The 21392-nt window shown below is 39.8% G+C and overlaps 1 protein-coding gene across 1 annotated transcript; it reads left to right on the top strand.

The window, feature by feature from the left end:
* Positions 1–6951: 6951 nt before the first annotated feature.
* On the top strand, positions 6952–20865 carry LOC125898803 (solute carrier family 13 member 2-like). Its single transcript, XM_049592746.1, has 12 exons — positions 6952–7269; positions 10857–10985; positions 12025–12161; positions 13820–14070; positions 14142–14319; positions 14426–14548; positions 16487–16690; positions 17128–17228; positions 17422–17537; positions 18244–18405; positions 18491–18628; positions 19184–20865. The coding sequence occupies exons 1-12, from the start codon at positions 7168–7170 to the stop codon at positions 19313–19315; spliced, it is 1773 nt and encodes a 590-aa protein (XP_049448703.1). The 5' UTR covers positions 6952–7167; the 3' UTR covers positions 19316–20865.
* The last annotated feature ends 527 nt before the right edge of the window (positions 20866–21392 follow it).

The following is a 21392-nucleotide window of genomic DNA, read 5'->3' as shown; positions in this document are numbered from 1 at the left end:
GGTTTGTTAAGTGCAGTGAAAACTGGTGAGGACAGAATATAAAGGCAGGTGCACTTTTGCTTTCTCAGCTGTGCTTGCATCAGTTAATGAGGATATTAATATCTGGGTTGCTGCCATATCTTTAATAGTATCATTTAGTAAGACGTCACATTTCACAATAGCGCTTCAAGGAACACATACTGGCAACCATGGAAAAGTCTGATGAGTGTTGCGTAATCCACAAAGTTCCTCTGGTGTAGTAAGATAGTTTGCACTCCAGGACAGAAAACAGCCGCCTGGAGTTTATACTGAGTAAGGTTTCAGTTTAGGATGAGATGCATCAACAAGGATTAAGTTAAACTAAGATTAAGATAAATTAGTGTTACATCATACTGGATATTATAATGAGAAAATGATATTTAAAAGGTGCTGTGTGTAACTTTGGAGAAAGAAAGTTGATTTCTGAGCAGGGCCATAACCAGGGTTTAGAAATTTGCGAGGTCCAGAATTTGAAAAGGAGGTGCTGTTTCAAAATAAAAACTGTCCGGTGTGTTTACCATGCTGTTTGGGGCTTCTTCTATTTTTTTTCCCTTTAAAATTTTTACCGAGGTCCGGACCTCGGTAACCTCATAGCTGGCTACAGCCATGTTTCTGAGTATCCAGGTCGTCGAACACCAAAGCTCTGGGTTGGTGATTTGGTCCAACTACAAACCTTAAGCGTCGGTATTCAACCCAATCTGTCATGTAGCATTTCAGAGGAGGACCCAAATGCAGACTAACAGTTTCAGTTTTTGACAAAAATCCAGCTTTAATGTAGCTGATTGAAAACATCCAGTACAGACAGGCAACTTAAGGTCCAAATAAGAGCAGAACAAAAACCAAACTGAAAAACACAATGAACAGAGATGAGCACAGAATGCACCCAAGCGGAACACAGAATCAACACAGACAAACAGACAAAGGGAAATACACAGGTATATATACACAGAAAATTAATCACAAGAACAAGACACAGCTGGATTAGGAAGACATGAGCAAAAGGAAGGAAATGGAGATTGGTGGAGCAGACAAGTCCAATATAGACCAGGTGTGAAGGGAAGACTCCGGGAACAGGGAAGGACTAATGAGACAGGTGTGACAGAAAACAGGTGGGAAAACACACAAAGACAGGAGGTAAAACCAGACACGACACATGAGGAGAGAATCTACAAAATATATCAGGAAGCAGATTAAACATGAATGAATAACATGAAACAAGGGACACAAAGATGAAACGAAGCCCGTAGGATAACAGGATATAAACAAACCCAGGATCATGACACAATCACCAGAAAAAATGTTGCATGTGTTTCTGCAAACCACGGGTATGATAAATTTGTTGTTGAATCTTAATGTTTCACCAACACTGGTTAAGATGTGGTTATGTTTAGGCACAAAAACCACTTGGTTATGGTTAAGAGAAGACTGTGTTTTGGCTTACAATATCCAGTTTAGGGGCACAATCGCGGCAGGAAAAGCAGCGACGTCCAGCAAAAACAACCACTTTTCGTAGCACTATCCCCGCCAATGGGCCGCTACAAAACACCCATGTTATTGGAGCTTAAAAAGCCAATGGAAACACGGTGATGGGTTGCTATAAAACACCCACATTGGGAGCCTAAATGCCTAAACACAGCAATGACTCACTGATCATTGGTCTTTAACTTATCATACCAACAGTTTCTTCTGCCAACTAGGCTGCTGTATTTGATCACCTGCGAATGAGACTCAACTATCAGCTCTCCTTCTCCAGAGTTACATGTTGCACAGACCAACTTCCCGGCAACAGACTTTTTTTTGGATAAATCATGATTTAAATGAGCTAGCGTCGGTCAGTACCACCCACCCAAAGGGGTATGCCAGCAGTATGGTATTGCACTTCCATAACGCTAGGGGGCCTTAAAGAGATAAAACAAACAACAAAAAAAGAATGGTTAAAACACAAACAGCAAAACCCAAATATCCTGAAATGCATCCCTTAATAATGGTCAAGCTCCAGAAACAAACAAACAACCTGCATTTCCTTGATACAGCTCTCAATGGTGTCTTTCATTACACCCTTCCTGACTGGTAAATAGCCACTTCTTTTAAACCCCATGCCTCTAGTATGTAATGCAGGATTTCTTTCAAAAAATGTTACACCTAAAGCCCAAACTGAGATGACCCCGATGACATCATCAGGGTTATTTCCTCAGACTTTAGAAAACTGCCTCTAGGGGACGCCATCTAGCTCACCGGGTAGACCGTGCACCCCATATAGGCTGAGGCCTCAGCTGCAGATGGGGTTTGATTCCAACCTGCAGCCCTTGCTGCGTGTCTTTCCCATTTCCTGTCACTCTCCAGCTGTTCAAAAGCCCTAAAAACTACCACCAGAGTTACAGAAGATTAATGCTATTATTATACCAGTTATTACAGTTATTTACCAGTTGGAATTTTCAAATGACTCTCACCTGCTAAAGACTTTTTGTCTGGACCAAAAGGGCAAAAGCACTTCATATCTAAATTTCATTCTGAAATATTATCTTCAAACTTGGACAAACTTATATGCAATATGCATGGAGAGACTCATATTTTTCTGCAGAAATAGAATAAACAATTGGAATCTATGTTAGTTAAATATGATCTTGACTTAAGTGGATAAAAACTGTGGACAAATTTCAGTGTAATAAAGAATATTCCATAAGCTAGAGAAATAACATCCTATTTGCAGAAAAAATAGAACATCAGTAAAGCTCCCATTTTTGACAAATCATTTTTGGGCCTAAATATTATGTCTATGAAAATATAATACTGCTATTGAGCAGATTCTTTTTCAAACAAAGCTGTAATGTCCATGTTTGTGCTTTCTGTGACACAACATAAAGCCTCGTTTTGATTTAATATGGTTGACAGTGTGTTATGAGTTAATTCCTTGGCCTTATCTCACATATGAAGTTGAAGTTGAAGTTATAAAAGAACAGAGAGTTGTCAGTGATTTCCGTGTGTCGTGTAAGATCATAAAATACTACAGTGATATTGTAATGAACTTGATAGTCATGTCCTGGTGTTGCTCGTTATTGGTTTACAGACTTCTTGTAACATCTATGCTCTTGTCTTTGGCCATTAACCTGCCTTCAAAGCCAAAATCCAGGTTGTTTTTAGGTTAAAGTTTTAGGGTGCTGATATTTGAGTCATTTTAGTGATTTCTAAAAGAAACCCTTATCTCCATTCAAGACAAACAACCCTAAGAACTATTGCTGTGCAAAACTGACTCAAAAACAGTCATATTGTCATGAAAAGCAGGAACCAGGAAGTCTTGCTAGACTCTAGGTTTTTATCAGAGACTCGATTTGCACTGATCTGTTACATGTGCTTGAAGAATAACCTTTTTTACATTCCATTTTTAACCGCTTATCCGAGGCCGGTGTCGCAGCAGGCTGAGCAAAGTACTCCAGACTCCTCTCTCCCCAGTAACACTTCCCAGCTCCTCCTGGGGGATCCTGAAGCTTTCTGAGGTCAGACATGATATACTATCCCTCCAGAGTGTTCTGGGTCTGCCCTGGGGCCTCCTACCAGTTTGACATGCCCGGAACACCTCTAATGGGAGGCGCCCAGGAAGAATTATGATCAGATGCCCGCACCACCTCAACTGGCCCCTTTTTGACGCGAAGGAGCTGCAGCTCTACTCCAGACTCACCTCCGGATGTCCGAGCTCCTTACCTGGCATCACTGCAGACGTTGTGCCAAACCGCATATCCATCTCACGCTCCATTCTACCTTCATTCATGAACAAGACCCCGAGATACTTTAACTCCTTTGCTTGGGGAGGTAACTCACTCACAATAAACTGATGATACTGTTTCACCTATGGATGGATTACTGAATGGATCTACCGGGTCCAAGCCCAGGGACCAAAGTGTCAGGGGCCCCCTGGCCTTCCCTTGCCAAATGTCATTTAAATTAGCATGGCACAACCAGGACGATCACAAAATGACCACAAAGAGATTCAAAGGAACTGCAATAAGACACAGAATAACTACATAGCAACACAAAACAACAATTAAAGACATAGAATTACCTCAAAGAGACCCAAATGACTACAAAAAGGCACAACATGGACACGAAAAGACACAAAACGACTAAAAAAGCCATAAACTTACCTCAAAGAGACCCAAATGACTACAAAAAGGCACAAATTACCAAAAAAAAAACCTTAAAATGACTGCAAACAGACACAAAATGAACACAAAGTGACACAAAACCAAAAGAAGATGCATAACAACTACAAGAAACAAAACAAGGACACAAGTGTCTCACACTCTGGCTCCATGAATTTCTCTTTTTTCAGTTGACGTGTAAGCTCTCAAGCCTTCCTCAAGGTCAACATCTTTGTTAATCTTTAGAAAGGCCTCAGCTGATCTTAAAGAAGGCCTCATGTGATCTTCATGTTTGATAACCTTTGTTGATCCTGAAGAAGACCTGTGGGCCAAAACATTGTCTGAATAAAAGAGAAATGCAAATGGAGCCAGAGTATGCGACACTTGCATCCTTTCAAGTCTACCACCAGTGATCACACTATTTCTATATTACATTATTTCACCTGAAGACATAGCGCCTTGTTGTTTTTTATGTTTTTTGCACAACTTTCCTGTAAGACTTCCTGATTCCTATTTGTTCTACTTTCGTCTGCCTTACCAAGGAGCACCTGTCGGATCAGCCATCAGAACCAAGCGGTGTGTCCTCCTTCCAGTCATATTGTCTTGTTGTGGGTTTGACTTCCCCTTCTATTTAAGGCAAGGAGAGACAGAAATAAAGAGCAAATATCTTTGTTTTTTGAATTATTTCATTGTCAAACTTTAACAACTTTAATAGAAAACCCAGGTTACCTTAGGATATTGGACTAGTTTGTTAGCAAACATGATAAAACAAGACAGTTGTGCAATTCATAAATGGTGTTTTCTATTTCACTTGTTTACAACCCACCATAAAATGTCATTTTTACACGATGCTTTTATGTATGGTTTAAACAAACAGGATATAAAGTGTTAACTAGTAAACTTTAAAGGTCATGTGAGGTGTGTTTTGTTATTGTTTACTGACCCAGGTGAGCTGTCCTCAGTGTCTGGCTGTATCAGATTATTCCTTTAAAGTAAGACTCTCTATAATGACAAAAGCTGTGTGGAATATTATTTGGGTGGGGAGCTGACACAGGGAACACGTCCCCCTAAATATTTGGAATGTGTGCATCACTTGTTATCTCTTTAATACCTGGTTTGGTCTCAAACACAAGGACAGCAATGTGACAGTTAACCCTTATGGTCCGGCTTAGTTGTAACATAGCCTGGGATGAACTCATAAACTTATAATAATACCTAGATACTGGATGCCAAGATGACGCATGTGTGTGTGTTTGATGTGATGATGTGCGTGTCTGTGTCTATGTTTATTTATGTGTGTTAGCACTTGTCTTGCAATCCTGTGTGTGTGTGTGTGTGTGTGTGTGTGTGTGTGTGTGTGTGTGTGTGTGTGTGTGTGTGTGTGTGTGTGTGTCCTTTTGCACTCTTACTTGGCTGACTACGTGTGTTTTTGCTTGTCTGTGCTGGTCCTGCCTGTGAGTGTGTGTTTGTGCTTGTGTGTGAGCCAAGTATATTAAAATTTTGCTTGGGGTAGGTTTCTACATTTTTTTATCATGTTGTTACAACTAACCCAGACTGCTGTGGCCACCAACTAGCTAACATTTCAGCTCTCAGCTAAAACATGAGCACTAACTTGCATAAAAGTCACCTTCATATATTAAACATAAGTTTGATGACTGTAACTAAAAAGCAGGCAATGCTATCACAAAAATAAATGAAGTAAAAAAAAATTGTTAAAGTTATTCTTTCCTTATAAACTTGGCTGTGTCTGCCACTGGGTGCTAATTCTTCACATGAAGAATAAGGACTAAACTAAGTCAGAGCCCTTGAACAGAGAGTTGCGTCATCTCCGTTCACTCCAATGGACCCTTTTTTTTACAGCAATGGTGGATCGTGGAGCCTCTCAATAGTTTCCGAAAGTAAGCAGCACATGCTCCAATGCAGTGGAGTTACAGCAGATGCTCTTTTAAAGGGTAAGACACCACATCTTAACTAAATTAACATGCATTATTGACTGCTGCTCCCCAAAAATTCTGTCTCTCAGTATAATGTATTCAAATGGTCCGCCAGTAACCCCCGGGAACTATCTGAAGTCTACATTAAGTCATGTTACACTCAAACATTTTCTGTTTTTGCAACTCATTCTGAGCCTCTAAACTAAGTATGTGCAGAGCGAATCAGGTGATTTGTAGTTTGTTTGTTGTTGTAGAAATTAAAAGTGTTGCCAACCATCCCCAGTCTCCCCTACAGCTGCAGCGGCAAAAACCTTGGCTGCGGTAAATAGAAAAAGGGTGTTTATTGATTGAAACTCAACTTCTCGTTTGAGGAGGAATGTTGAATTAGTCTGACACTAACTTAGGCTAAAACATGTTAGACCTTCTACACCTCTGTGTACTTATAGGCCTATAATACAGAGTTATAATCACTTGTCCTTTAACTCTGATAAAAAAAAAAAAAAAGCATCCCTTTCGGGGATTTTTATATCAAAGTTATAACTAAAGTTTCATGTTTGTTGACTTTGTAGCAGACTGTAAGTGGCTGCTGTACCTATTCTTTTCCTTCAGCTCAACTGGCACATACACAGGCCCTGACCTTTGGTTAGCCCCGATGGAGCTGCTCTCCTTTAGGTAATAAACCTGCATCGTTTTGCTATCTTTCTCCTCATCTCTCAGCCTCTCCACCTTTCTCTACCTTTTCTATTGCTTTCTCTCTTAACCAATAGCTTCATCTGCCCCTCTGTATAAGGTTGTGATCTCGTTGGTGTTGGGTTAATGTTTGATATGCCACTAGAGATATAAAAGGGTCTTTTTGCAGTTACATCAGTCTCATTACCTCAGTGGGCGACTGTGAGGCACATCTGTGTTTTGTCAGCTCCACTTTACCGCTTAGCTTTTCTGTCACTTAGCTTTTCTGTCAGCTCACCTGAACTCTGTGTAGGTTAATTTACTCTTTGTAAATTTTGATCAGCCGTGAGTTGCTCTCTGGATAGTTTTTCTCCGCTTTGCTGCTTTTTGTCAGTTTTGCCAGCACAATCATGGGTAGTTGGCTGAAGTGGCTGTGGAACCACAGAAACTTCATCATCATCGTCGTCACTCCACTTGTACTCCTTCCCCTGCCACTCATCATCCCTACATCGGTGAGTGTAATTGTGTGTGTGCATGGAGGTAACTTACCTTTAATTAACTGGGCGGTTTTAATCTGTTTGTCTTGACTGGAAGAACATCACAAGTGTTTCCCAGTGTAAAACAGGTAAAAGTTGTGATGGGTTTGACTGTGACTAAAGATGTTTGTTCCTTACTGTCTGTGCCCTTTTTTCTACTTGTTTATTGCACTGTACATGTCATACATCATGGAAACAAATGTTGCCCTGTTTATTAACACATGGAGAGGTGATTGCAGAAGAAGTGCACATGCGGTCGTGTGCACATCAAATATTTGTCCTTTTGAGTTCAACCTGTTCAATTAATTTGCCAACTTGCCTTTCAAACCGTTATTTCAAATTGGTGCAAATTAATAAACAATCTTGTTTCTGACAGTTTGAGGGGTTTTTAGAGTTGTAACAAATCATCTGCATTACATATGTCAGTAGCTCAGTTGGCAAAAGTGTTTTTATGAACAAAAACTTCACAAACCATCACCATTATTGATGCTACAATCGCATAATTAAAACATGATGACTTTAGATCCAACCGATAACAGTTTATACAACAACATAAGAAGGAGGTAAAACAGTTCTTTACTTCAATGCCCACTTTCGTAAACGTGGAATTATACTGAGTATGAGCCATATAGGTTAAACAATAACATTAACCTTCAAAGTGATATTATATAAAACATAAATCTGTCAAAGTTATTTAACATGCATGCAGGCTATTTGTTTTGTAATTTGTATTTGGCCATTAACCGTCACTTATCACTCCTCAGGTTTTCAAAGAAAACCACTCATAAGATAAAATCTTCAGGGTCAAATTCCTAACGTAATCAGTGGAAACACATGCAATCACCTTAAACCCGCCGACCCATGTAATCTCTTCTGTGTTTAAATGCTGCAACCAGACACCTTTTTCATCAGCTTGTTTATTTCCTTGTCCTCATTTATGGACTTGTTGTATTTACTGTAAGAACAGTCTGTTGCTTTTATGATGGCTGAGAGACAAAGGTGATACTGTAATGCACAATGCACAGTTAATCTTAAACCACATTTGACAGCACAGACTTTCAGTGCCAATAAAGATATAAAGAACACTGTTGCCTCCATCTCCATTTCAGCAGCAATGTCCATGCCAAGTTATTGATGCAGTGAGTTATTTTATCGCTATATGCATGCACTTAGTTTGGTGGACTGATAATAAATGATTGATAATAACAATAAAAATCAAATACTACTATTACTAATAGTAATACGTATAATAATAGTTAGCCTATAAATGAGTAATAAGAAATAAAGTGCATTTATTTGTAGGACAGCGTGGAAGTTCGTAATAACTAGCAGAAATAAGCTCTGTGGCAAACAAACGTATATGATTCACATTGGACACATTTTGTCCAGCAAGATAATCTCCACAAACAAACTCCAGTCGTATCATTTTTGAAGCAAAAATGCAGTTTCCAGGAGTAAAAAACTAACATTAGAACATAAATGAATACACCATGGTCACATGACTTCAGCATCATGAGCAACCCATCCTCGTACAATGGTTTGTATCTTACAAAAGTGCACACACAACAACCCTACAAATTAGTGGCCCACAAATGATTCACATCCTTAACGTTAACGTTAAGGTAAAGTAGTTAGGTTTAGGAAAAGAAACAAGGTGAGGACGCACCTTAGAATGAATTGCTTTTCACCCAAAGTTAAAACATTTATGAACGCCAGTCTCCTGGTGGAAGTCCTGTGTTTTGTCACCCATCCACAGCCTCAATCTCCTCCTGACTAGATCCCTCGAGGCCACTTCCTTCTTTACTCACATTGGTCACATAATCATAGCCTTCCAAACAAAATATGCACGAATTACTGGCTCATTGTTATAGGGGATATGTAAGAATTTTAGTGTGTTACTTTTCACAGGAAAACATACGAACCATGCATGAGAATAGCCTGCGCCACAACAACGATGCTGTAAAGGTCTCATTTAGCCTTTTGGTGGCAACCACATTTTTGTAAGCCATGTAAAGGCTTCAGAATTCATGGGTGGGGTATTTACTGATGTATTTTATGTCATAGAACAAAACGTTAAAGTCTCTTAAGCTTGTGTTAACCACAGACCTTATTTCAGGCCTCTTACCAAAAGCACCTTAAAAAAAAAACTTTGAGATGAGGGAACCGGGAGTGCTAAAATGCGAACTCATGTCTGGGTTTTAGGACTCAGTTCTGCACCACTCTGCAGTTCAACATTTTGGAAAATGCACTTATGTGCTTTTTTTTCTTTTTTTAGAGATATGAAATTACAACTAACACATTATATCTTATTTGTTTAATTTGCACCTACACCTATGCGTGAAAATGACAAGCTGTGGTTTAACGAGGGGTTTATGATGTGATCTGTGAGCAGTGACTTCCTGCAGTCTTACTGGAAAATTACATCATTACTATTTTATAGTTTCCTTAGAGTCTTGCCATTGCAGGTAACTGGTAGTTGCCTGGCAACTGCCTCTAGCTAAGGACTAGTCCATCACATAACAACTGTTTTTGCTTTTTTTTTTATATGGAATAAACAAACCAGACACAACCTCTTAATTTGTGAGTTTTAGCGGTGCTGGTAGGCAGATTTGTTACAACTGAGCCAGGCTAGGTGTTTCGAGTGTTGATGCGAAACTCAGCTAACAACTTTATATTTAGTGCACAGACACAAGGGTAATATTGATCTACTCTTCTAACTATCAGCAAGAAAGTAATTTTTTTTTTCCCAAATGACAAACTATTTTGTCAGATAAGGCTTACTTACTTATAACTGCAAAAAACAACTAAGAAAGACAGAGAAAAGAGAGTATGAATGTAACCTAAATCAAAACACGTATTTAATCAAAATATTATGCAATACTAAAACTGAAAAGTAGTTGTAGGTTATAGTAATAGTGGTAAAATATATTATAGTACAGTACGTTAATGGTAGTGAAAGCAAATATAGGTCTACAAAGCTGTTGTATTGTGCTGTAATTTAATAAATGACATATGAATGCTACAGTAAATACACATGTACATGTCATACGTCATGGAAACATCACATGTTGGTATTCCTTTATCTTACCGGGTCTTAATGTTTTAAAAGTGCAAAAGCAGACACTTTGCCTCAAAGTGCAGAGCTGAGCGAGGTCTCATTCTTGTGGAAAGTTTAGTGTCGGGTAGTTAAAACGGTCTTTGTGATTTTACTGAGGACCCATAAAAATTATCTTGTGAGACAAGAGCACAACAAACTGTTTGTTTTATGGTCAAGGGTTAGCGTTATCTGCATGTGTAAAGTCTTATCGCCTTTTAAAGAGAGGCCGGAGATAAGACAAAGCACTTGAAGAAAATACCATATTAACTTCACTGTAAGGTGTGTGTCTTTGTCTGTACCCAGCATCTGTGTCTGTATTTTTGCATATCTCAGCACCTTTCACATGTAAAATGACAAAATGCTGCACTAATGCTGTGATCTTTGTCACTTCTCATTTTCGAGAAATTGGCCTACTTCGCTACCACTTTCTTCTAACCCGAATGTATGTGTGTGTGTGTGTTTGCAGGAAGCCAGATGTGGTTATGCTATCATCCTCATGGCTCTGTACTGGTGTACAGAGTGCATGCCTCTGGCTGTGACTGCCCTACTGCCAGTCGTCCTCTTCCCTATGATGGGCATCATGAAGGCTGGAGATGTCAGTCCTAATTTAGGCTACATTTTTGTGCTCCGTTATATTCAGTTCAGTTCAGGAAACTTTATTTATCCCTGAAGGACAATTTAGTTTCTACAGTCCATGTGGCAGCCATAGAAATAAAATTACAGTAGAAAGGACATTGAACTGTTTGTCATGGACGTTTCACTTGTAAAAAAGAAAATGGCGATTGTTGTTAGTTGTTGTAGTGACAAGTGTCATTGGGGCAGTAAAGTGTCACTCAGTAGTTTGAGAACTTCATGTTGGCCTATTCTTACATCTATTTGCCTTATCAGGCAGAAAAATACAATTGTACACCGATCCAAGTTTCTTTCTTGCAATGGCAACGGTACAAAAATGGCTCTTACCATCCCCATGGACCATCCTGCCACATTGATTTGAATGGGAACATCCGTTCTACTCTGATTCTCTTTCTATGGTGCCAGCCTTTATGTACCCGTACTGATACCTGTGGAGAAATACTGCTGCAACTATATGACCAGAAGGTTCTCAGACATTTTGGTAGAAAGATGTCTAGTACTTCTGAGGTTTTGTTTTGGCTTTTCACAAATAGTCTTTGACAGTATCTGGAGCAAAGTTTTGTTGTAGGACAGCATTTTATTTCATGTGAGCAAGCTATAAGAGAAGAGAAAAAATGGTTCCAGCTTCAGTTAATCACAACCTGCTTATTGTGTAGACCTTCAAACTTTTCCCCCATCACTGATTAACAGATTAAACTAAAAATCTTTGGGATTTTACAGCAGTTCCACTTGCCTTAAATACAACCTCATATTTGTCTTTGCTTAGCTTGTGATAGATCTGAGGTCAGGATCAGCTGTAGAGCAGCTGAAGGACACCAGAAGAACAGAACCTTAAATATCTGCTGTTCCCTGTGTTTTACTTACTGCTCATAAAACAAAATGGATTATACTTTATGTATGGGTCAGCATGTCTTTTGGTTAGTTGATAGCTCATACACTTGCTGTTTGTTTTTCCACGTTTATTCTTCTGCTGAAGTTATTGTCTGTTTGATTTATTTCAGGTCAGTATTGAGTATCTGAAAGACTCAAACATGCTGTTCATCGGTGGCCTGTTGGTGGCCATCGCAGTGGAGCACTGGAGCCTTCATAAGCGCATCGCTCTCCGAGTTCTCCTGCTAGTTGGCGTTCGTCCGGCCCTGTAAGAAAGCCTTGTGATACAGCTCACTTGTGCACACAACAGTAGGCAGCAAAAAGAAAGATGTGACTACAGGGTCAGCAGTGTTTATGAGGACAGTTAAAGTCTGGACTTGTTCACATTTTAAGACAACATCCACATTACATTTATTTAAATGATATAACGTGTCAGGAATGTTCAATTGACCCTTTGCTAAGCCCTGTCTCTTTGCGTGTGGTCCTTCAAGATGTAGCTGACATGGAGCCCGCACTGTCAAACCACAATCCCTGAAGAAAAATGATCAAATGTTGTAGAAAAATTTAAAAGAGAGAGAGAGAAGCAGACGGATAATACACATCTGTAGGAGACATGCATAATATCACTCAGCAGTGAAAACTGGTTAAAAAGATAAAGATAGAAGTTAAAGCCCAATATACAGATCGCAGTGTAAAAGTGAAACCACACCTGGTGATTTTCAACCAGCTCTGTGTCATCACAGTGTGTGCAGATCAGGTCCCCCAGAGAAAAGCTCAGCCTTGCTTCCAATTTTTCCCAAATCATTTTCCCCTTGGGCCAACGTTGTAAAAGATGTCTGTAAAATTGCTGACAGGACACTTTGAACTGCAAACAAGGTCAATTATGAGTCTTTCTCATTTTTGATCCATGGAGATTTTATATTTATGAGACAATTTAAAAAATCTGTGATGTCATCACAATGTAAAGTGTATGAGCCAAATTATTTTTGGCATATGGATCAAATAGGTGCCATTTTGGCATCCAGTATCTAGTTATTATTATACATCAGTGGTGCAGATGAGTGGTGTTTGGCTCCCCTCGTGCCACCACCACCTGGACCTCCACTGGCAGATGGGCAGGGAGCTCCTGGGGAAGTCAAACACTGTTCATCTGCACACACTACAATGACACAGAGCTGGCTGAAAATCAATCCTGTAAAGCAGGGTAGTTTTTATTCTCTGTTACAATCATTAAAAGACAAAGGCAGCATGTGTATACATGCAGTATACCTTTGAGAGCTAGCTACCTAACTCTACACTTTTCAGGGTTTGATTATGTTTTGGGAATAAGGAAGAAACGTATATCTCCTTCCAACCTCTCCAGGTTACTAGTATCATTATTTCATGTGTCTCAGGCAGAACGTGACTAGCTCGAAATCCACAATACCAGCCTGTAAATGCAGAAAATCTGACATGATTTCATGAGTCAGTGGAATTCAGCCCTGTCGTTGCTGGACCCTGGTCGGAGCTGATGCAACACAATGACTGGGGCGGGATTTAGTGAAGGGTACATTGATAACAGAAAACCTTTCTTCAGCACCTCTTATGATTAGGTCTCTTCAGTACGATTGTGGTGGATTTACACTGTTGGCCACTTTTGAGTAATTCCTCCACAACAACCAGGAGCATCAACTGCAAAAAACATACATCTCAACACATTAATCACTGCACTGAAACTTTAACTCATGCATATAGACAAAACAAAAGCAAACAAAGACTATAGCTTCGTCTATTCGACAAGAAGGGCAGAATTTAGAAACAATAAGTGAGAAAAAACATTTGCAAAAACAGAAAACACAAAACACAACAGATCTGATCCCCACCACTACTGTTTTACTGATGATCACTGTCCTCATATTTCCTCCCTTTCACCGCCCTCTCACATAGGTTAATGCTGGGCTTCATGATCGTCTCCTCCTTGCTGTCCATGTGGATCAGCAACACGGCCACCACAGCCATGATGCTGCCCATCGCCCAGGCCGTGCTGCAGCAGCTAAGGGCCACAGAGGAACGGGCAGACAAACGAGATTTTGAGACTGCAGCCGAGCACAACGAGGCGTTTGAGCTCGAGATCAGTCAAACTAAACAGGAAATAAAGGACCAGCCAGACACCAAGGCTCAGCTGGAGGACAGCGTGTGTAAGTAAAAATGTCTGCTTGTAGATGAACTTTTTTAATAACTTTAACTTACTGATTGTCTTTGGCTCCAGCTGAACACGAGTGGAATCCGGAGTCGCTGCAAGAGCTCAAGAGAAAAGCAATGGAAGTGAAGTACCAGCTCCTGACCAAAGGAATGAGTCTGAGTGTGTGTTACTCTGCCAGCATTGGAGGCACGGCCACTCTCACCGGCACAACCCCCAACATCATCCTGAAGGGCCAAATTGACGAGTAAGTAAGGCATTAACTAACAAAATAATTAACTAAGTAAGTAGTGCAGCTGTTTGTACCTTGTTTTTTGCCTCTCATCTCTCCATGTTTCTAATCTTTTGTGAAGGCTCTTCCCTGGGAATGGTGATGTCATCAACTTTGCCAGCTGGTTTGCCTTTGCTTTTCCCAACATGCTGCTCATGCTGGTGTTGACCTTCTTATGGCTCCACTTCATGTTCCTGGGTGTCAAGTAAGACAACTTCAGCCTAATACAGTCAGCCACAGATGCTTCTGTGAGCAATGAAGACATGGATGTTTTTTTACATACTCAGCATCATGTTTAAATGGTCATTTAACCCCAACATATAAAATACTGTCCCACTTACACCATATGGTATTAAGCCCTACAACTATTTTTCAGATCTTATAATGTAACTGCTGTGTTTTTCAACCTGGACCCTATTTTTCCATGTTTTTTTTGTTCATATGACTAATGGGACATTGATTTTTTTTAAATTGGTAAGTGAGAGGGCTGCAGCCAAATTAATGAACAGTTGCATACCGTCTATTTATGTCCACAAAAAGTACTTGTTTTTTTTCACTGACAGGCTCAGATTTTTATTTTAAGTTTCTGAAAAACATCACGGAAAGGATCCCGACAAAGAGACCTTTTGTTGAAGAGTAAGATCCTTTTTGTTTAACCATAAACAGACTCAAAATCTCTACTGCCAAATACGCCAGACTCCATTTAAATAAACAATAATTTTATAATTGTGAAACAGTTCATTCAGAGAATGAAGCAAACAGGAAAACAACTAATCAGGAACCAAATAAAACTCGCTTAAACCATCTTGGTTTGTCTTTTCACCATTCCAATAATAACCAATTCTGGTTTGGTTGAAGTAAACCCTTAATTCACCCAGTTAGATGTGAAAATATGTTGGCTGTATGCAGGCTTAAATTATTGTTTATTTAAATGGAGTCTGGTGGGTTTGGGGATAGCAATCTCAGGGCTGTTTCTGGTTTAACAAACATGATTTCACTCTCTAACAGAGAGGTCTATCTTTCTAAGGGATCATTTACACAAGTACCCCGGCACATTGTTTGTGGAGAAACACACATTTCACACATTAAATCCAACTCCACTGTACTGAGAGTAGCAGGTACTTTAAAAACTTAAAAAATATAACTTAAGCTCTTTATGTAAATCATTTGAGGTATTTTTTGTTTTGGGTGGACTGACCCTTTAAAGATGAAGCTGCATTACAACAAAAATACACATACAAAATTCTACAACATTTTTTTTTTTAATTTGTTCTCTAGTGGAGCCTTGAGACGATCTGTTCAATATGAAGCTACAGCCTGTAGCCTGTTAGCATATCTTAGCACTAAGAGTGGAAACAGCTCACCTGGCTCTGTCCAAAGATAACAAAATCCACCTACCAGCACCCCTAAAGCTCTCAAATTAATTATGTGTATCTTGTTTGTTCCAGACTCTTTAGTGTCTGACACATATAACAGGATATATACAGACAGAGCCATGCTGGCTGTTTGCCTGTTTCTAGTTTGTGATAAATATATTCCCTAAATGTCGCCCCAGCCCAGTGTCACACTGTCATAACTCACTGGGACAATTTAATAGAACAGAGCCACTGTTTATTGTTATGAGCAACATTTAATAAAGTTGTATCTGTGGTGATAAAGGTTTATATGTTACTATTTACAGTCACACAGGCAGCCAGTAATCTGTGACACGTTTCATTATGATTTTCAGTTCATCAGCTTTACTAACTTCGCACATTATTGTTGTGCTGACACTAAAGCTGCTGAATGAGGTTTATGATTCGAGGTGCAGTAAAAGAGCACAAGCTATTATCAGGAAGAAATCCATGCTACCGTTTATTAAGATTTTTTAAAAATTCTATATGCCTCAACACAGCTCAGTTTTTTCAAGTGTCTGAGAAAACAGTGAGAGCACTTGATTTTCAGTAATGAAACTCAGTTCAAACTTGGTATTCCATATAATGACACCATGATGACAAAATGCTGTAAATCCATAGTTTGCTCAACTTCTCAGTTAAACCATCGTTGAACTTAGGTCATGCTTATAAATCTTAAATCATTCCTTTGATTTGTTGACCTATGCATCTTGACCCTGCATTTTTGCACTTTGTACTTATCTCCTCAGCCTGAGGCAGTCGTTTGGCTGCACTGGGAGAAGCGACAGAGATAGGGAGGCGTACACTGTGATGAAGCAGGAGTACGATAAGCTAGGGCCCATGAGGTTTTCTGAAGGGGCCGTGCTCACCATCTTCGTCCTGCTGGTTGCCCTGTGGTTCACCAGGGAGCCGGGCTTCATCGACGGCTGGGCGACAGTGCTCTTCAAAAAGGAGTGAGCCTTTATCTTTTTTTGTGTCATAACTTTAAACAGTAAGTCTGGCAATATTCTGTATTTTCATTACTGTCAACAAATCACAAGAGAAGACAAGATTCCAGCAAGTGTTGTCAAACTATTAAACACCAGTTGAGTCTATTCTTTTCATGCCACTTTATACATCAACAATGGCATGACATGTTGTCACTTTTTTTTATGTAGTTATTGTCTCTAGTTCATTAAAAAGATATATTTTCTAGGGGGCCCCAAGAGATCTGGGGTCCCTAAGCAGCTGCTTACATTGCTTAATGGTGTTCTGCTAGGAATGGCTGTCCTTAGGGCTGAGTGCTACAGACAGGTTGGGGAGGTCAGAAAGCTTTGAGAGATGGACTAACACATTGTTGGTTTTGGTCTTTTCTTGGGTTTGTGAAATAATATTGTCTTGTGTCCCTCAGGCATGTGTCAGATGGAACCATCGCTATCTTAGTATCAATGCTCTTCTTCGTCATCCCCTCCCAGTTGCCCAAGTGTGGAGGCTACGGTATCGATGATGAAGGTGAGATGTTAAATCCACTAATCACATTTGTAGAGACCAAAAAAAAATCCCTGCTAATACAATGCCTTCATAATGTTCATATGACCTGAATTTCAGCTCATTGGAGCACTGGTTGATGATTACCCAGTGGATAGGACACTGCACTTTAAAAGTAATTACTGTTTCATGTTCACACTTCGTCTGGGTCTCACAGGTGGGACGGTGAACACCCCCTCCACTCTGCTGAACTGGCAGATCGTCCACGAGCGAATGCCCTGGAACATCATCCTGCTGCTTGGAGGAGGCTTCGCTCTGGCTGCTGGCAGTGAGGTAAACACACATGAACACTGTGTTTCCCTTTTTTATTGTACTTCAAGATTATTATCATCATCAGATTATCAATTATTTGTTTATTTATCAAGTAAAACTGTTTCTGGTCACAGCTTTTCAAATGTGAGAAGGTCCTGCATTTCGGTGCTTCACGTTTTTGTCTTTACCAGGTGTAATCCTGGTGGGAATCGTGCGTCTGGTTGTGTGTGCGTGTGTGAGTGTCTTGTTCTGTCTGTTTGCAGCTAAACTCGCAAACTACTGGATCTATCAGCCTCATATTTTGTATGCACATTCATGACTGTTTGCTCAAGGACCTTGTTGTGCTGTAGCCTACAGATGAAGTTAATACAGTTAAAAGGCCAATTATGAATGACATGAATCAAAGATTTGTGGCTGTGTTTTAGTCATCAGAAATACATTCATCCTCATAATTAGATTGTATCTTTATTTCAAGTAGAGTGCCTGTTAGCAGGAAAACTCGATCTGCTGTGTGCAACGTGCTGCAGCAGACTTAGCAACTATTTCTATTAGCTTCTGGGATCCTTCTGTAAAACGCTGCAGTGTGTCTGCTGGAACAGAATTGTTTTGAGCTGCTGCAATAAGCCTGGGCTTGTTGTAAATTGAATGTTGCTAACACAGCAAATAATAACATTATGACTCCTTTTTCAAAACGATCAACATTTCTGCTTGAAAAATTTGTTTCCAGAAATCAGGTCTGTCCGACTGGCTAGGACAGAGCTTGGCACCTCTAGAGCAAATTCCCCCCTACGCCATTGCGTTGCTGCTCAGCCTGCTGGTGGCAACATTCACCGAGTGCTCCAGCAACACGGCCACCACCACCCTGTTCCTGCCCATACTGGCCTCGATGGTAAACAGAAGTCGACATGCACACACACAGACACTGACACACAGCTTCTCCGTGCATTTAACTGTGTTAACTGCGTTTCTTATAGGCCATAGCTATTAAGATACACCCGCTGTACGTGATGCTGCCCTGCACCCTCGCTGCCTCTCTGGCCTTCATGCTGCCTGTGGCCACACCACCCAACGCCATCGCCTTCTCTTTCGGAAAACTCAAAGTCATAGACATGGTGAGATTCATAATCAGTCTGTGTTACACGAATCAGTCATGTGAGCAAGGTTTAGCGCAGGGATATTCAACTTGCTTTGCACAGGGGACATTTTTGCACAATTACAGTTGGCCAGGGGCCAGTTAATAAACATTAATAACATTTATCAGTATATATATTAAATGAATTTACCTGTCTTCAACCTTTTGACATTTTGCTGTCCTCACTCATCTTTGCCAAGAGGCTCTCTAGTTGCAAGAGCTCCACACAGCTCAGGTGTATGGAGGGGCATTTCTAGGATTTGAGGACATTGAGGACTGATCCTGAACCTCTGTCAGAAGCTCTATTTTGATGCTCTTTATAGTATAGCATAGAAAATACTCTAAGGATATTTGTTGAGGTAGGAGGAGGGAAGTGTCTTTTACATACTCCGTAAAAAAGCATCTGTAGGACTTTAAGAGATGTTTTGAGTCCCATAATATCTCACTAATTACATGTTTAAGACCTTTCCTGCACATACTCTGGTTTTTGACCTTTACTGCATACTGATGAGAATGTCACTGTCTGTTCCTTCAGGTGAAAGCCGGCTTCATGCTGAACATCATTGGGATTTTGACCATTAATTTGGCCATCAACACCTGGGGATACGCCATGTTTAACATGGGCACCATGCCTGATTGGGTCAACACTACACACAGCCAACCTTGAGTTAGGGAGGACACATGCAGAGGTGGAATAAGAGTTTGTTAAAGCCCCTGAGAACTTGTCTTCAAATCTTAAATGTTTCTCAATGAAATAGCCTTAAATATCCATGACTAAATAAGCAACAAGTTTTTTTCATGAGCACATGAAGGGCTGGTCACAGTAAACATGATAAAGATGACCAAAAATAGAATACCACCTTACAAATTAGTCAGCAGTGGTGCAACACATAGTCTGAATCACACGTAAAACCAGACCTCGGTGAAAGTAATTGATTGACAAAGAAAACTGAGATAAGCTTGAAGCCATCAGATTATTAGCTTCATTATTAGACAGACAGTCCCCTGTTAGTGTTCAGTACTTCCTCGTGTCATTCCAGTGACAGAACAAAACAAAAACGAGGTGTCCGTTAGAAGGAAAAAAACTTCCCGGTACACATTTCCCTGGATGTGATCATCTTATTCATCTATTTATCACTCACAAATGATGTAAAGATTCAGCACACTTCGTGTTTGAGTGGTTATTTAAACTGTGATTATTTCAAGTTTACAGACAATATGTAAATGAGCTGAAATTGAATGAATTGTATCAGTCGATTTAACTTATTACTTCGGTCCTTTTGTTGGACCTTAAGTCTTTGTTCTTATTGCATGTTTTATTTTTTTTATCAGTGTTTTTGTCACTGTTTTTAATATTAACAATATTTACTTTGTATTTCTTAACTTTTGATGATTATTTTTATTCCTCCAAGGGAATGATAGTGATTTTGATAGTAAATTGGGAATATGCTCTCTAAATGAATACAGGTGAAAGCTATTAAAGGAATAGTTTGACATTTTGAGAAATACGCCTGCAGGTATTTGTCTTATTGCAGACAGAAGACTGATGCCATTTTTCTAACTAGCTAAGTTAACCATTTCTTCGCCCCAGCCTCACACTGAAGGGACAAACATGAGAGTAGTATCAATCTTTTCATCTAACTCTCACTAAGAAAGGAAATGTATTTCACAATATGTTGAGCTATTTCTTTAATAAATCCATCCCAGTAGTTCAGGTGACACTTACATAAAGTGGGGTTGACACTGAAGAACAGAAACCACTGGGGCTGTGCAGAATGGTTCAGAGCTTCATTCATAGACAACTGAATTTTAAATCAATGCAACCCAGTCTCACTCCCAACTCGTCAAATACAGACACTCAGTGGCCGTTGGTGTCATACTGACACACAGGGGCATGCTTTAGCAGTGATATGAGACCCACCACTTGGCACCATTTTCTGACTCTCAGAGGAACTGCTGTAGTATAGCTTAGGAGTGAGAAGGTCCGCATAGGGCAAATGGAAGAGGAGGGCGATGGGTCAAACTCCGGACTTTCACCCAGGAGTCTGCTCATGTGAAACCAGAAGTCAATGGAGTTATTCAAAAACAACAGTGTACTAGAAGGTGTAGCAGACTACACTAGTGACATATGATGTGATGTGATGTTATGTTTGTAACAAACTTACTTATTTTTATTCAAACCATGATATTTTTTTCTCAACCTAACCGTGTGCTTTTGCCGCCTACACCTAAGGAAGTAAACCTAAAACCAAAGTGTTCTACCTGTGTTGCTGCTTTTGATTTTATGTATGCATTTAACCTGCGGAAACTGTACATGTCCTGTGAAGACAGAAGTTTATTTTGAAAAGACACAATACATGTAACAAGTTTAAATAAAAGTCACTCCTGAACGTTTAAATCTGATGCTGGGTGAGTATTAAAGAGTTGAGCGAGGTGTGTGTTGAATGCGGAGCAGCTTTTTGTCTTTTTTACTTTTGCATGTCTGTTCATTCTGTTAAAACCTGGTTTACCTGCACATGCAGTTGCAGACAAATATTAGGCTACACTGGCATTATAAGTATTATACCATTTGTTGGTGTTTAGCTCGACTGCTTGCCCCACACAAAGGGAGGCACACACCTGTACTAACAGGGAATTCACAAAGCACCATTAAGTAAATTTATTCATCAAAGAAAGTTGATCTAATAAAAAAAAAGCCTAACTTATTTAAACCAGGAATCACTTTATTCATATTGAGGATTTAG

The sequence above is a fragment of the Epinephelus fuscoguttatus genome, linkage group LG12, assembly GCF_011397635.1.
Source record: "Epinephelus fuscoguttatus linkage group LG12, E.fuscoguttatus.final_Chr_v1".
Classification (NCBI taxonomy): Eukaryota; Metazoa; Chordata; class Actinopteri; order Perciformes; family Serranidae; genus Epinephelus; species Epinephelus fuscoguttatus.
The sequence above is the reverse complement of the archived record's forward strand: the minus strand, read 5'-3'. Positions and strand labels throughout refer to the sequence as shown.

Excerpts from the sequence above, each read along its gene's own strand:
- LOC125898803 (XM_049592746.1), top strand. The coding sequence starts at position 7,168 with ATGGGTAGTTGGCTGAAGTGGCTGTGGAACCACAGAAACTTCATCATC. Across the intron at positions 14,549-16,486 it reads TTCATGTTCCTGGGTGTCAA|CCTGAGGCAGTCGTTTGGCT; the intron begins GTAAGACAACTT and ends TTATCTCCTCAG. Across the intron at positions 18,629-19,183 it reads AACTCAAAGTCATAGACATG|GTGAAAGCCGGCTTCATGCT; the intron begins GTGAGATTCATA and ends CTGTTCCTTCAG.